Source organism: Piliocolobus tephrosceles, chromosome 4, assembly GCF_002776525.5.
Source record: "Piliocolobus tephrosceles isolate RC106 chromosome 4, ASM277652v3, whole genome shotgun sequence".
NCBI lineage: Eukaryota > Metazoa > Chordata > Mammalia > Primates > Cercopithecidae > Piliocolobus > Piliocolobus tephrosceles.
This window is the reverse complement of record NC_045437.1, coordinates 99,043,181-99,059,938: the sequence shown is the minus strand read 5'-3', so window position 1 is coordinate 99,059,938 and position 16,758 is coordinate 99,043,181. Positions and strand designations below refer to the sequence as shown.

The following is a 16,758-nucleotide window of genomic DNA, read 5'->3' as shown; positions in this document are numbered from 1 at the left end:
TTTGTTGGCAGTACCATTATTAAAAATCAAAGAGACATGGTATTAAGATGGTAAATATTTCATTTGTCAAGCATGTTAGGATTAAGAGAGCAGAGGAAAAGTCTGTCAAAAGTCTCATTTACTCAAAGCCACAGTTTGAGTAAAAGGATCAAAAAGAGAACCATTTGAAAGGAAGAAAAAATGTTAAGAGATTTTAAATGAAAAGCATAGATATGTGATTGGAGCAAAATTGTCTCATTTGAATGTTTAGACTAGTTGGAACTTCCTTAGCTAGTACTAATGAATACTAGTTCTTGGAGCATCCTGATTACAGACATAGATATTTGAACAATTTTCTTGACAGAACAACTAGCCTCTTATAGAATTTATATACTAGCGGAAGTATGTGTCAATTAGAAAGTAAGCACATTTTTACATGAAGAATAAAGTGATAGAGCAAGTTTACTTACTACTTTTTTTATCTTTTTAGGTACAGCAGAAATTCAAGCTGGAAAAACTTCCCAGGCTCATCAGAGTAATGGTAATGCAGATGCGAAGTTTGGGAAAAGTATTAAAGATTTTCCAGCTGCTCTGAAGGTAAAATAAAACTCTTCTCTGTCTCTCGCAGTCTCATACACACATACGTATGCACACACACAACTCACATGCACATATGTATAGATGTGTGTGTATATTATATATATTATGTATAATATGTGTATAATATATATTATATATAATAAGTGTATAATACATATTATATATAATATACTATACATAATATATATGTACACACATAAATACATATAAACACATGCATAAACCCACACATACCAACACATACCCACACGTACACACACACATGCGCTATCTTTTCAGAGTACGGTTTTGTTTGCTTGTTTACTACAATTGGAGCTCTTACAAACAACTCTTTGGATTCAGTTTTACTGTCCTTTGAGTAAATGAAAACTATTTTAGGGTAGAATGGTTGAAAGAGCATGAGTTGTCTTATTGGCAATATCACATTCAGTGGTTCCTTGTTAACACTAGTAGCCCATTATTCCATGACATTTTCCTTATGAAATTGATTAGTCACTTATCACTGAATTGTAAATATATTTGAGAATTCTGAACCAATATTTTTCTTTTGTGAAAGAGGTGGTTAGTGGTAACTTGGTTTGAATTTGAGGATAAAGAACAAAAATGTTATGGTCCATTCAGTTGTACTCAGCAGAAAAGTATTCTATTTAGTGTTATTAAAGTTTTATTCATAAAAGACTTTATAATTTTACCTTTTTAAGATGTGAAATTGTTTGCTTTTCATTGTTTTTGGTTTCTTGTCAAATAAAAGCCTTAAAATGTTTTTACTTCTCCACTCAGCCCATCTTTCAACTCTGCACACCATACATGCACATTCTTGTGTTTTTCTGATATTGTTCATGCTTTAATTGCAACTACTAATATTTTCTCTTACAGTAGTTCTATTTCATTATCCCTGTTTAATTTATCTTATACATTTTAATTTACATTACCATCTAGACTCATTACTGACCATTACTTTTTTTTAATCCTTGTGTCCTCCTGCTTAGTGATCTCTATTCTGATTTCAATCTCTATGAATTCAACATTTTCTTGTTGGTTTTCCTTAGATAGGATACCACCTAGATATCCTTGAATGTTTGAATAATATATTTTACTAGGTGAATACTTTTGGATCATTCCTCTTTAATCTCTGTAGCCTGTGAATATTGCTTGCTTTTCTCTACTTAATTGTGTTGTATTTGAGAAGTTTTATGTTCGTGTGATTCTGGCTTATTTTCATCTGTATGTTGGTAAGTTTTTACATTTATCTTTGATTACAGGAAATTTACTTAGTTATTCTAAAGTATATGTCTTTTCTCATTAATTCTTCTCAAGAATCGATTGTTTTCAATCTGAAGACAATTTTTTAAAATACTGCTATTTATTATTATTATAAATTATTTTAAATTATTGCATGTTTTTAGGTACGTTTTCCTTCCTTTGTCAGTCTATGTGGCTCTGACTTCTAAAGCTCCCATCTTGCTCCTTTGTGATTCCGTGTGTGTGTGTGTGTGTGTGTGTGTGTGTTTGTGTTTTGCTTTGTTTTATGAAAAATTTTTTGACATTTAATATTTGAGAATTATAATTTGATTTTCATTTTGTGGTTAAATGTATTAACACAACCTCCATACTCCCCTCTGTCAATAAATAAGATTCTGAGAGGTCTAGCCATATAGACACCTATTTAAAGTTGCTTAACTGTTTCTAAAGTTTTTAATTGCTGAGTCTAATCATGGAACAATACTATGAATATGATACTTACAGACCATTCTCATCTGTGCTCATAGTCTCAAAGTCTTTCTTTACTGAACATAGGAATTCAGAACACAATAAAATACCAAATAGGTGGTAGATTTGTAGTGTGTAAATTTACAGTAACACTTGGGAAGAGAACTTTTCCAAGAAGGCTTTTACTTTCTTTCCGTGGCCCTTGGAATGCAATAAAAGCATAACCACCATATTGAGGAATCATCTATCAATTTTCTAGGTATTCCACATATAAATTTTCTCATCATGTATATGTAAATCTATTAATTATCCCTAGTTACATTTTTGTTTTGGAGGAAATGCTGAAATTTTACAGATGATTGTAAAATTTTGTTATTTCATCATGCTAACCTACTAACCCTATACTTTGTAGTATAGTCACAGCTATTCATTTGAGGAACTGTATTTTTTTCTTTAGAATTTGATGAAGAATGCTGTCTTTATGTGTTTAGTTCTATCAACTTCTTCAGAAGCCTTAATTACTACTGGATTTGCTACATTTTTACCTAAATTTATAGAAAATCAATTCGGATTGACATCCAGCTTTGCAGCTACTCTTGGAGGTAAAACATTTTCTTTATTTAAACTTAATCTAAAAATTTCACTTTACCCTATTAAATTTTTATTAGGATAATGTATAATTTGAGATAGCCCTTCCTTGAAATTTAAACTGAAACCAGCCTAGCCAACATGGTGAAACCCTGTCTCTACCAAAAAATATAAAAATTAGCCTAGTGTAGTGGCATGTGCCTGTAGTCCCAGCTCGTTTGGAGGCTGAGGTGGGAGAATCACTTGAATCTGGGAGGTGGAGGCTGCAGTGAGCTGAGATTACACTGTTGTCCTCCAGCCTGGGTGACAGAATGAGACCCTGTTTAAAAAAAAAAAAAAAGAAGACATTTAAACTTAATTTTGGTACAAATTTCTGATTTTCTGACATTAGGCAGTCTATTGTATGAACTAGAGAAAGACAAAAGCTAAAATGGCTAAAGAGAATATATATTAATCTTAATTCTTAATGTTCAATACATTAATTTGACTAATTCCCTACTTAATGGACCTGTTAAGTCATTTGTACACATATTTCTATAAATCAGGTGAATAAGTATAAGTTAAAACCATATTGGCACTTGTTTCTGATGTTTTTCAGTTGTCAGTATGAGTGAGTATATGTGTATGATTTCTCACAATCCACATTCTTCTTTCTTATTAGGGGCTGTTTTAATCCCTGGAGCTGCTCTCGGTCAAATTTTAGGTGGCTTCCTTGTTTCAAAATTCAAAATGACATGTAAAAACACAATGAAGTTTGCATTGTTTACATCTGGAGTTGCATTTACGCTGAGTTTTGTATTTATTTATGCCAATTGTGAAAATGAGCCGTTTGCTGGTGTATCCGAATCGTATAATGGGTAAATACATCTCAGTGCTTTTTGATATTAATACCAGAATAATAGACTAAACATTTTCAAGCATATGTTTTCTTAAATAAAATGGTGAGAAATTGGCTTTTTAAAAATTTGGAAGGCCTTTTTTCCTATGTAAGAACATGTGGTTTTATTTTTAGTTTGGATAATTTATGTCTTCTTAAAAGTTGGGGATATTTATACAAAGAACATTTAAGGAGCAACTTTCATATACTGGGCACTATGCTTCCTCAGGGATACAAAGATTAATACAGTAGGATTTTTGCCTCTAAGCGATTCATATCCTGGGGAGAATTTCACATTATATGTTTTTATTGATTTAAATTTTTTAAAATAGAAATAACTCCCTATGATAAAAATTACCTTATTAGGTTGGTTGCAAATAGACAAGAAGAGAAATTAGAATAAAGCTAGTCCTAGCTAATACTAATCATTATTGTATCTATTTAAAAGTTTATGTTTATTATAGATAAATAAATAACTTGTTCTCACCTGTAGACATGTTTCTAGCTATAACTGATTTGACCATTTATATTTCTTTGTTTTCCTTTGAAATTTTAAGCCCTAAGTAGGTGGTCAGGCAAGAGGATATTGCACAGCAGTATATTTTATACCTCACAGTGCTGCTTTGTTTCATTACATATGTTTGAGGCTGTCAAGGAAGGTGGTACGTTAGGTCAAGGACTCCATAATTTTGTATAATATGACCTACAGATGATATAAATATAATCTACTTCAGAAAAGTTTGCCAATGACAATTACCATGATTTGCAGTTGCTGCTAATATATCTGTGATTCTTTTACATTAATGCTGAGCATTCTAAAGCAGTATTTAGTTAAGCTCCATTACATTTTTTTTTTTTTTTTTTGAGACAGAGTCTTGCTGTGTCACCCAGGCTGGAGTGCAGTGGCACAATCTTAGTTCCCTGCAACACCTGCCTCCCGGATTCAAACAATTCTCGTCTCAGCCTCTGGAGTAGCTGGGACTACAGGCTCATGCCACCATGACCAGCTAATTTTTGTATTTTTAGTAGAGACGGGGTTTCGCCCTATTGGCCAGGTTGGTCTCAAACTCTGACCTCAAGTGATCCACCCGGCTCGGCCACCCCAAGTACTGGGATTACAGGTGTGAGCCACCACGCCCGGCCAAGCTCCATTACATTTATTCGGTATTTGTTGAATGCTTCCTCTAGCAGACCTTCATGGCAAAATCCCTGTTCTAAAGGAGAGATTGCGAAAGAAAACAGTGAACGAATAGTCAATTAGGTAATGGGGGATAAACAAATTGCTATGGAATTGAAAAGAAGGTGAGCTTCTCAATTTTATTTGATTAGAATCTGGAAGGGCTTCATAGCATAACAGTGAAATGGGGTTTAAAAATCCTTCAAGGATACAAAGAGTTTTGAGAAATGAAGATTTGAGAAGAGAGACAGGGAGAGGGAATATGCTAAACCAAAGTTATAAATGCTATTAAATGTGAAGGCTAGTTTCAGAGACCAGGTTGAATGGAACTTAGATTATGCATCTGGAAATAGTGTAAACATGTTTTGGAATGTCGAAAGGTAGGTAGAGGTTAAGTTGCATAGACCTGACTTTCACCCCTGTAAACTTCACCCAAACTTATCCCAGTAAACTTTTTCTGTATGTTCCTTTTAGAAAAAAAAAAAAAAAAAAGGAAGTTCTGGATAGTTTAACACATAGTTTTATCACCTTGAGTAACAAAGTACATGTGAATCCATTTAATATTGTCTGCCTTAAATGATAGTTACTACCAGGTGTGCTGTCCTTCATGTAATCAGAAAGGAAGGCATGTGTGATGGGGTAATTCTGAGGTTTGTGTAGAAGTTGGCCATTAAGATATATTAAGATCTGGGACATAGTGTTTAATACACATACACATTTCTTAGTGATGAGAAAAACTGAAAGTAAATATACACACACACACATAAATGTCACTAAATGTATGTGTTTTTACTCACATTTATGTATATGTGTGTACATAGATAGAAATAGGGACACAATTTAATGTCACCAAGTAGGTGTGACATTTTCAGATCATATTTTTCTCATGGCCCCAAATTCTTAGTTTTAGTTTCTGTACCCTGAGTATTAAAATGTGTGTATTACAAACAGGTCAATCAAACTAGTCTTATCTACGAAACATGTATAGAAGAAAAGGTGCAGGCATATGTTGAGGATACGTGGGTTTGGTTCCAGACCACCAAAATAAAGCATATATTGCAATAAACAACTCAAATGGATATTTTGGTTTTCCAGTGCTTATAAAGTTTATATTTACTCTATACTGTAGTCTATTACATATGCAATAAGTTTGTGTCTAAAAAAGAAATGTACAATGTACATACCTCAATTAAAAAATTATTTATTGCTGAAATGTGCTGACAATCATCTGAACCTTCAGCAAGTTGTAATTTTTTTTGCTGGTAGAGAGTCTTGCCTCAGTGTTGATGGCTGCTGACTGACTAGGGTGGTGGTTGTCAAAGGTTGGGGTAGTTGTGGCAACTTCTTAAAACAAGACAATAATGAGCAGTCAGAACACACACATCATTTATTGATTAAATTTTACTTCTTAAAGGGCCATGGTTCATGGTGTCCCGAAACAATTATTTTAGTAACATCAGAAATCACTGATCACCATTAACAGAAATGATAATGAAAAAATTTGAAATTTTGCAAGGTTACCAAAATATGAAATAGACATAAAATGATCGTGCACTCTGGGAAAAATGGCACTTTACAGACTTACTGAATACTATCACTATCACTACATTGCCACTAACTTTCAATTTGTAAAAAACACAAGATTTGCCAAGTACGATAAAACAAAGTGAAGTAAAGCTAGGTAAGCCTGTCTATGGAAAGAACAGCCTAAGAAGCTCAAGAAATATCTTTTCAGGGAGTGAGAGACAGAAGAGGTTCTGAGGATGTAGGGTTTCTAGTAAAGGCATGCAAAAATCTTTGACCTTTACCGTGGTAAGCACAGATGGGTAAAAATAGGTTTTGCATCCATGAATTAATGAATTAGGTTCGTTGATATATTCTTTGAAAGTTCCTGTTTAACATAACAGCATATCCAAAAAATGTAAGATCAGGGGATATAAATACATGTGTATATATTGACCAGGCCGATCACCATGTTGACCAGGCTGATCTTGAACTCCTGACTTCAGGTGATCCACCCGTCTTGGCCTCCCAAAGTGCTGGGATTACAGATGTGAGCCACTGCGCCTGGCTAATAGCTTTTCAACCCTTGCCCCACTTCTTCTCTTCTCCCTCTTGTAGTCTGCAGTGTCTATTGTTGCCATCTTTATTGCATAAGTACTCAGTGATTAGCTCCCACTTTTAAGTGAGAGCATGTGGTATTTGGTTTTCTGTGCCTGTGTTAATTTGCTTGAGATAATGGTCAGGATATTTTTCAATAATATTTTAAAGTAATTTATTATTAAATCTTTAATTGGGCACAATACTAAATTCGATTGCATGAATACTGTTTATTTTCCCACTGTTCCCCATTGCTGTTTTGTTGCCTTGACAATCTATAGGAACTTTGAGTCTTATTTTGGTGATCAGCGGTGGTAATGATGATTTGTGTTTTACTTAATACTTAAAAACTTCATAGAATATAGAAATACCATAGTGTATACACACAGTATTTTTTTCTGTATCTGGCTTTAGCTAGAATTTTACTGATTATATGAAATAGCATCTTAAAGAGGCATATTAATATTTTGCAATGGTTTTAGGGACATTTTAGCCTGTTATAGAGGCATAATTATAGAATAATACTTTGTATTTAAGAAACTAATGTTTGAATTCTACTTGCGACAAGCATATATATGCACGTTTATTTTATTATATGTTAAAAACTAGTAAACATTTCAAAATAGGATATTTTTATATATTTTTAAATAATATGTATACACTAAGAAAATTTAATAAACTTCACAAGCATCTGCTGTTCTTCTACTAATAATTTTCTAGTTACCTCAAGAAGTAAACCTTTGTAAAATATGTAGACAAATGTGATCAACCCTTGATATTAAGGAATATAAGCTATACTTCTTTGTTTCTACTATAATTTGCATCATACTGTCTTATACTTTGTATGATCTCAGTAATTATTTATCAATAATATGAGAATTATCTATTGGGAACTTTAAAAATTGCTGTGTAAAGGCTATTTCTAAAGTTGCAGGGATGGCTTTTCTCTGGTTATCTTATTTCTGCATCTATGTTATGAGCTCTGTGAGCAGACACTCGTGATTGTTTTTGTGAACGTGACCAACCCTTGATATCATCATACTTGATAAAGATAAATGTGGCAGCATCCTGTGGAATAGATTTGAGTAAGATGAGACTGCAGGCAGCGTCGAGATTACTATCTTGATCACTCTTTCCTTCAGACTCCCTACTGATTTAGTCATTTTTTTTCTCTTTATTCTGTTTTCTTCATGACTTTCTTGTTCTCCACCTACTTTGTATGTCATCATTTTGCAACATAGTGTCGATTATCTTCTAATATTTACAGAAATCACTCATTTACTGTGTTTGACCCCATGCAAGAAAGTCAGCTTCATGGTGGCAGGGGTTTCCTTCTCTTCCTCCCTCCCTTCTTCCCTTCCCCTTTCCTTCTTTCCCTTTCCTTTTCTCTTTCCCTTCCCTTCCTCCCTTCTTCCCTTCCTTCTTTCCCCCGTCTCCCTTCCTTCTCTGTTTTCTCCCTTCCTTCTTCCCTCTCCCTCCCTCTGTCTCTTCACTCCCTCATTCCCTTCCTTCCATCCATTTCTCTCTCTCCCTCTGTCTGTCAATTTTAGTTCTAGCTGTAGCTCCTTCTTTCTTCTAAATATAATTCTACCACTCTGAGTAGTCTAGCACATAATTGGTGTTCATTGTGTGTTTATTAAATAAGTGGACTCCCAAGACCTCAGTACTCTCCTCATTCCACACACTATATGACTGATCTTATAAATGCTGGTGGTTTCAGCTACATCTATGTCCAAACGGTTATTAAGAAATCTAGCTCCATTCAAGATTTCTTCACTAAATTTGAGATGCTCTTAATCTCAATAGGTACAATACCATACTCATCATCTCTTCTCCAAAACTTTTTCTCCTATACCTAAACATCAAGTTAGGTATTATGAGTCACCTTTGACTCTTGCATTCTTTTTTTAGAGATGGGATCTCCCTCTGTTGCCCAGGCTAGAGTGCAGCACAATCATAACTCATTGCAGCCTCAAACTCCTGGGCTCAAGTGATCTTTCTACCTAAGCCTCTTGAGTAGCCTCTTCCATTTTTAACAGGAGGAGTCATCTTCCACCAATCCATCACCAAATCTTACTGATTCTACATCCAAAAGTTTTATTTAATCTGCTTCCTATCATTGTATGTTCTATCTTAGTTCTTCTTTATATTGTCATCACCTACTGTCTAGGGTATTGTAACTGGTCCCCTTTCTTCAAATTCATACTCTGTACAACTCCTAGAATTATTTCTTTAAAATGAACTTTTGACAGTGTCACTTTCCAGTCTAAAACTACCTTGATGATGACCTTTTGTCAGGCCCATGTGGTTCTCAATTAAACTGGTCCTTTACTCCTCTCCAGCTACATTTCCCATCACTCTGTGCCTCAGACACCATTCATATTTCTCCACAGAGGATGCTATTTCTCTACTCTATGCCTTTGTACCAGCTTTTTCTGAAATACGTTTCACCTTCCCCATTTGACTGGCTTACTCATACTCATTCTTTATATATTTTTTATTTTTCATTTTTTTTTGGAGTCTCACTCTGTTGCCCAGACTGGAGTGCAGTGGCACTATCTTGGCTTACTGAAACCTCTGCCTCATGGGTTCAAGAGATTCTCCTGCCTCAGCCTTCTGAGAACTGGGACTACAGGTGCCTGCCACCATGCCCAGCTAATTTTTGTATTTTTAGTAGAGACAGGGTTTCACCATGTTGGCCAGGCTGGTCTGGAATTCCTGAGCTCAAGTGATCCATCTGCTTTGGCATCCCAAAGTGCTGGGATTACAGGTGCGAACCACTGCACCAACCTCTTACTCATTCTTTAAATTGCATCTCAGGCAGTAGCTCTTCCAGTCCCTTTTCTCCAAACTTTGACTTGTGATAGATGTTCTTCCTTGGTGCTTCTAAAATGCACTTTGCAGATATCTGTAACCACACTTAGCATATCAGTAAATAATTATCTATGTCCCTCTCTACCTCTAAACTGTGAAATCCTTGAGGACAGAGACTGTCTTATTCTACTTTGTGTTCCTGTTACCTAGCATAGGGCCTAGCAGTTGCTCAATATATGTTGTTTGAAAGAATAAATAAACAAATGAGGTATGAGGGATGCATTTTTGATTAGTGTAATCCTTTATATTAGGGAAGATATTTTCCGTAAGAGGCAGCTTGAAATGACACTGATCCTGGGGACTGGGAAAATTATATTTGGTAAGGAAAGAAAAGTAACTTAATCCCCCTGGACCTCAGTTTTCCCATTGATGAGATGATTATGTTCAACAGCATGATTTTGTTCATCCTTCCAAGTTTAAAATATTGTCTGCATCCTGGAGATATATGGCACTGTTTGGAGATATTTTGGTTGCTGTAATGAAGGAGAGTGCTACTGGTATCTGGTGGAGGTCAGGGATGCTGCTAAACATTCTACAGTCCACAGAACCAACCCCACAAGAGAATTATCTGGTGCAAGATGATAAATTCTTGTTTTCTTCACTTATTCTGCCTTATATTTTTAATTACTGACAGATACTATACTATATGACTATTGTTTTTGTTGCCTCTCTCTGACAAGAAGTTAAACTTTATGTGCAAAGGAAGACTTTTTATTTGTTTGGTAATTATGTGTTGAGTGAGTGAATAAATGACCTAATGGTAAGATATAACAGTGCTTCAGAATTGTTAGTTAAAAGTTATGACGTAGATCATTTACCCTTCTTTCATTTCTTATTTACAGGACTGGAGAATTGGGAAGCTTGATAGCCCCTTGTAATGCCAATTGTAACTGTTTGCGATCATATTATTATCCTGTCTGTGGAGATGGAGTCCAATATTTTTCTCCCTGCTTTGCAGGCTGTTCAAACCCAGTCTCATACAGGAAACCAAAGGTAGCTTATGTCTCCTACTTTTCCCTTAGTGAGGCAATGTGTTTATGGGTTTCTATCTTGACTTCGCTAATGGGGTTATGCAATGCCTATTCTTGCCTTCCTGCTCCACTGCCTCCATTAAGCAGCCCATGATGTCTCAAACTGAAATGGATTCTTTTTCCTTCATGCCTCTTGCAGTTATTGTTGAAAAATCAATTTGGAAATTACAAATATTTTAGCAACATCACTTTGTTGCAGTTGTGAAATATCTTTTACCTTTTCAAATTGTTTTATGGTCATCCCTCAGAATACATGGGGTGGGGGATGGGTTCCAGGACCCCTGCATATACCCAAATATGCCATACTTAAGTCCCGCCGATGGCCTTGAAGAACTTGCTTTAAGTCAGTGCCTCAGTATATATGGGTTTTGCATCCTGCAAATACGTGTTTTTGATCCATGTTTGACTGAAAAAAAATCCGTATATAAGTGGACCAGTGCAGTTCAAACCTGTGTTGTTCAAGGGTCAATTTTATTTTTCCTTAAATATACTTTTAAGATCTTTGAAGGCAAGAGAGTTTTCCTATTTTCACTAGGTACAGTTTATATAATAGAAACTTAGTATTTGTTTTATTTGATGTACCATGAATACATTTAAAATATTCAAATCAATTTATATTTAAATACAAATTCATATTTATTTCCCGATCTGAATACTAATCAATGTGCCTGGATGTTATTTCTTTTTTGTATGGTTAAATAGTTTAAAAGAACTCAATACAATTTTATTGTACTATATCTTAGAATCTAAATATTTCATCTTAGCTAAACTTAAGAGCCTTGGAAATAAATAATATTCAGATTATGAGTAGTACACAGTATATTATGCATTAGTAGATAATATGATAACTTTAAAAGGATCTGAGGGAAATATATACTGTGGTATAAACAAAAACAATGAATAAGATGTGTAAGAGTTATATGACAATTTTGAATCTTTGAATTTTTTTCTGTATATATGACCAATAAATGCTATTGGCTAACTTTGATTAGAAGCAGATTATGACAAGGAGTTATTAGGAAGGTTTTTAGTCACATGACTAAATATATATAGACACAAATACCATCCTGCACAGGGAAACAACACAGAAAATCTAATACCCAGAGCATATTTAAAATAGTTTTGGTTATTTTGATATGGTTAATTTAATATTTATATTTTTTGCCAAATGCTAAGATAATTACTGTCTTACACAGCAAGTTGTCTTCTAGAATTTTTTGGGAAGAGCAAATGATTTTGACTTGCAAATTTTCTATTTGTCCTGACAATTTTATGTCCAATCAGTCTGTGAAATAATCAATTGATTCACAATATTTTTTCTTATGAAATATTTCAGATAGGCAATATATATTTACAATACTTTTAATAAACACCCATATACATTTGTTCACAGCAATACAGTTTTAATCTTATATTTCACACCAGTGACCCAAACTACAAAATCTGACCTTGACTAACTGCTATATTGCAGGCAAATGAGAGTTGTAAAGTTTCATTAGGATAGAAAATACTGTTCTCAGTTTCTCTCCTTAAAACTTTTAAAGGCTGAATTACCTCATTATTCGATAAATCTGATTGCTGAATATGTAAGAGTCAATTTTGGAGGTGTCATCTGCATATTTGGTTTTCCTGAATTGGTACCAGAGGTCTTAGAATGGCTTTAGCACCAAAAAAAAAAAAAAAAAAAAAAAAAAAGTTTCTGGCCTTTGGAACAATGAAAGCACTGCTTCTCTTTGATATCTCTGGCTGTGCTCTGATTTCATTAAGGCCTTAATGTCTAAAAAAGATTTACAGTAAGGATAAAGGATATGGAACGATGGAGTTGAGATGTAAAATGCCTTTAAGAAATAATTACTGTTGTAAGAAGCCTAGAATGTGCAAGATCACATAACTTATATTCTCATTAAATTGTTCTGTAAGTCAGTAATTACTATAGCAGGGAACAAGCTGAAGTAATGACCAGAAAAGTCAAATACCAGTAATTCCACATCATAAATATGGTTTCTTTCCACTTGTTTAATTTCTTAAGGGTTAAATATTCTCTCAGCATAATTTGTTGTATATGGATTAAGACAGTATGAGAGTGTTTGCCATGTCTAGAGAATACCTAATTTACAATAATTTATTTTCTAAATAATCACTTTCATTGTTTTTGTGTCTAATATTTTTAGGTATATTACAACTGTTCCTGTATTAAAAGGAAAACAGAAATAACATCCACTGCAGAAACTTTGGGTTTTGAAGCTAAAGCTGGAAAATGTGAAACTCATTGTGCGAACCTGCCCATATTCCTTTGCATTTTCTTTATTATAATTATTTTTACCTTTATGGCCGGTACTCCTATAACTGTGTCTATCCTAAGGTATGTAGTATGTTGAGAAAGTTTCATTCCCAAAGCAACATGCTGATGGAAAGCAAATGGACTTGGGGCTCATTTGTGGTTCATATTGACCATTGGTTCAATATCAATCAACCCTTACAAGATCATTAGTTGTGTGGCATTGGATAAGCGCCTCCATAGAACCCCAGATGTAGAACATTTGAATGATATGCACGTGAAAGTGTCTTCACATTGCCTGCCTGGCTTGTGCTTGGTGTTTTCTCTGCTTCTTTCATGAAACTTCAGCTGTGAGCTGGAGAAATGTTCAATTTGAGTATCACAGAAATAAAATGCATTCCAATATGCCAGAATCAGAATGGCAGGCATTCTACCTTATGCATTAGGCACTGTGTCATTAAATCTTCCTTAAGCGGTGCTAATCAATAAGAAACTGGCTGTTACCTGTGTTGTTCACCTGTGTTTTATGTTTCCAGTTGCTCTTCCTCCTTCTATCCCACTGTACAAACACATTTCATACCTGTCCTTCCATACAGTCATCAGTCTTTGTGTATCTTTCCTAATGAATTCTAGCTTTTTTTCTTTTTTTGTTCTTTAATATTTACTCATTACCTTTTCTTTTTTTTTTACTGTTTATTTGATTTTTATTTTAAGCTCAGGGGTACATGTGCAGTTTTGTTCTTTTTGCTTAGGATAGCTTTGGCTTTTCTGCACTGAAGCCATTGGGTCCTGGGCTTTTCTTTACTGGGAGACATTTCATTACAGCTTCAACTTTGCTACTTGTTATTGGTCTGTTCAGGCTTTGGATTTTTCTTGATTCCGTCTTGATAGGTTGTATGTATCTAGGAATTTGTCCATTTCTTCTAGATTTTCCAGTTATTGGCATATTGTTGCTGATAGTGGCCACTCATTATGCTTTAAATTTCTACAGTATCACTGTAATGTGTCCTTTTTTATTTCTGATTTTATTACTTTGCATCTTCTCCTTTTATTCTTAGTCAGGCTAAGGGTTTGTCAATTTTGTTTAATTTTTCATTGATCTTTTGTATTGTTTTCTTCATTTCAATTTCATTTATTTCTCCTCAGATCATTATTTCCTTTCTTCTACTAATTTTAGGTTTGGTTTCCTCTTGTTTTTCTAATTCTTTAAGATGTATCATTAGATTATTTGTTTGAAATTTTTCCTCTTTTTTGATGTATAGCTATAAACTTCCCTATTAGTACTTCTTTTGCTACATCCCATAGATTTTGGCATGTTGTTTTCATTATCATTTGTTTCAATAAATTGTTCTATTTTCTTCTTAATTTCTTTATTGACCCACTGGTCATTCAGGAGTATATTGTTTAATTTCTATGTATTTGCATAGTTTCCAAAATTCCTCTTGTTATTAATTTCTTGTTTTATTCTATTGTGGTCAGGGAAGATGACTGATATTATTTCAGTTTGTTTGAATGTTTTAAGACTTGTTTTGTAACCTAACATATGGTCAGTCTTTGAGAATGATCCATGTGCTGACGAAAAGAGTGTGTATTCTGCAGCTATTGGATGCAATGTTTTATAAATCTCTATTAGATCCATTTCATTTACAGTACAGATTAAGTCTGATGTTTCTTTCTTGATATTCTATCTGGAAGATCTGTCCAATGCAAAGCATGGGGTGTTGAAGTCTCCAGCTATTATTGTATCAGGGCCTGTCTCTCTCTTTAGTTCTACTAATACTTGCTTTATATATCTGGGTGCTCCAGTGTTGGCTACGTATATGTTTAAAATTTTTATATCCTCTTGCTGAATTCACCCCTTTATCATTATATAGTGACCTTCTTTGTCTCTTCTTACAGCTTTTGTTTTGAAATCAATTTTTTCTAGGTATAGTGACTCATATTCTCTTTCAATTTCCATTGGCATGGAATATGTTTTTCCATTTCTTTATTTTCAGTCTGTGTGTGTCTTTATAGGTGAAGTGTTTTGCTTGTCGGGAACAGGTCAATGGGTCTTGTTTTATCATCCATTCAGCCAGGCTGTGTTTTTGCATTGGAGAGTTTAGTCCTTTTAGATTTAGTGTTATTGATAAAACAAACAAGTAAAAAGAAAACTAATAAAAACTCTACACCTTAACTTTGTCCCCTGGCTTTTTATCCTTTTGTTGTTTCTATGTATATCTTATTGTACTATGTCTTGAAAAGTTGTTGTAATTATTATTTTTTATTGGTTCATCATTTAGCCTTTCTACTTAGGATAAGGGTGGTTTACACACCACAGTTACAGTGTTATAATAGTCTGTGTTTTTCTTTGTACTTATCATTACCAGTGAGTTTTATACCTTCAGATGATTACTTACTGCTCATTAATGTTCATTTTCTCATGGAAGTACACCCTTTAGCATTGCTTATAGGACAGGCCTGGCATTGATGAAATCCCTTGGCTTTTGTCTGGGAAAGTTTTTACTCCTCCTTCATCTTTGAAGGATATTTTAACCAGATATACTATTCTAAGGTAAGAGTTTGTTTCCTTCAGCACTTTAAATATGTCTTGCCACTCTCTTCTCCCCTATAAGGTTTCCACTGAAAAGTCTGCTGCCAGATGTATTGAGGCTCTACTGTATGTTATTTGTTTCTTTTCTCTTGCTACTTTTATGATCCTTTCTTTATCCTTGATGTTTGAGAGTTTGATTATTAAGTGCCTTGAGGTAGTCTTCTTTGGTTTAAACCTGCTTAGTGTTCTACAACCTTCTCGTACTTGGATATTGACATCTTTCTCTAGGTTTGGGGAGTTCTCTGTTATTATCCTTTCGAATATACTTTCTTACCCATCTTTTTCTCTACCTCTTCTTTATGACCAATAACTCTTAGATTTTCCCTTTCGAGGCTATTTTCTAGATGCTGTAGGCATGCTTCATTGTTTTTTATTCTTTTTTCTTTTGTCTTCTATGACTATATATTTTCAAAAAGCTTGTTTTTAGTCTCACTAATTCTTTATTCTGTTTTATCGGTTCTGCTACTAAAGGACTCTGATGCATTATTCAATATGCCAATTGCATTTTTCAGCTGCAGAATTTCCACTTGATTCTTTTTTTTTGTTGTTGTTTGAGATGGAGTCTTGCTCTGTTGCCCAGGCTGGAGAGCAGTGGCCATGATCTTGGTTCACTGCAACCTCTGCCTCCCAAGTTCAAATGATTCTCCTGCCTCAGCCTCCCGAGTAGCTGGGATGACAGGCGTGCACCACCATGCCCAACTAATTTTTGTATTTTTAGTAGAGACAGGGTTTCACCATGTTGACCAGGCTGGGTCTCAAACTTCTGACCTCAAGTGATACATCTGCCTCAGCCTCTCAAAGTGCTGGGATTGCAGGTGTGAACCACCATGCCCGGCCAATATCATTTCGTCTTTTTGTAAAATATATCTGACAGAATTCTGAATTCCTTCTCTGTGTTTTTTGAATTTATTTGAGTTTCCTCAGCACAGCTATTTTAAATTCTCTGTCTGA

At 34.3% G+C, this 16,758-nt stretch overlaps 1 protein-coding gene across 1 annotated transcript in view; it reads left to right on the top strand.

The window, feature by feature from the left end:
* Nucleotides 1-16,758, top strand: part of SLCO4C1 (solute carrier organic anion transporter family member 4C1) — a 63,400-nt gene that overhangs the window by 37,329 nt on the left and 9,313 nt on the right. Inside the window, exons 6-10 of the mRNA XM_023212218.3 lie at nucleotides 470-576; nucleotides 2,747-2,891; nucleotides 3,539-3,734; nucleotides 10,748-10,898; nucleotides 13,108-13,298. Coding sequence (XP_023067986.2) covers nucleotides 470-576; nucleotides 2,747-2,891; nucleotides 3,539-3,734; nucleotides 10,748-10,898; nucleotides 13,108-13,298 — 790 coding nt within the window. The remainder of the gene's footprint in view (nucleotides 1-469; nucleotides 577-2,746; nucleotides 2,892-3,538; nucleotides 3,735-10,747; nucleotides 10,899-13,107; nucleotides 13,299-16,758) is intronic.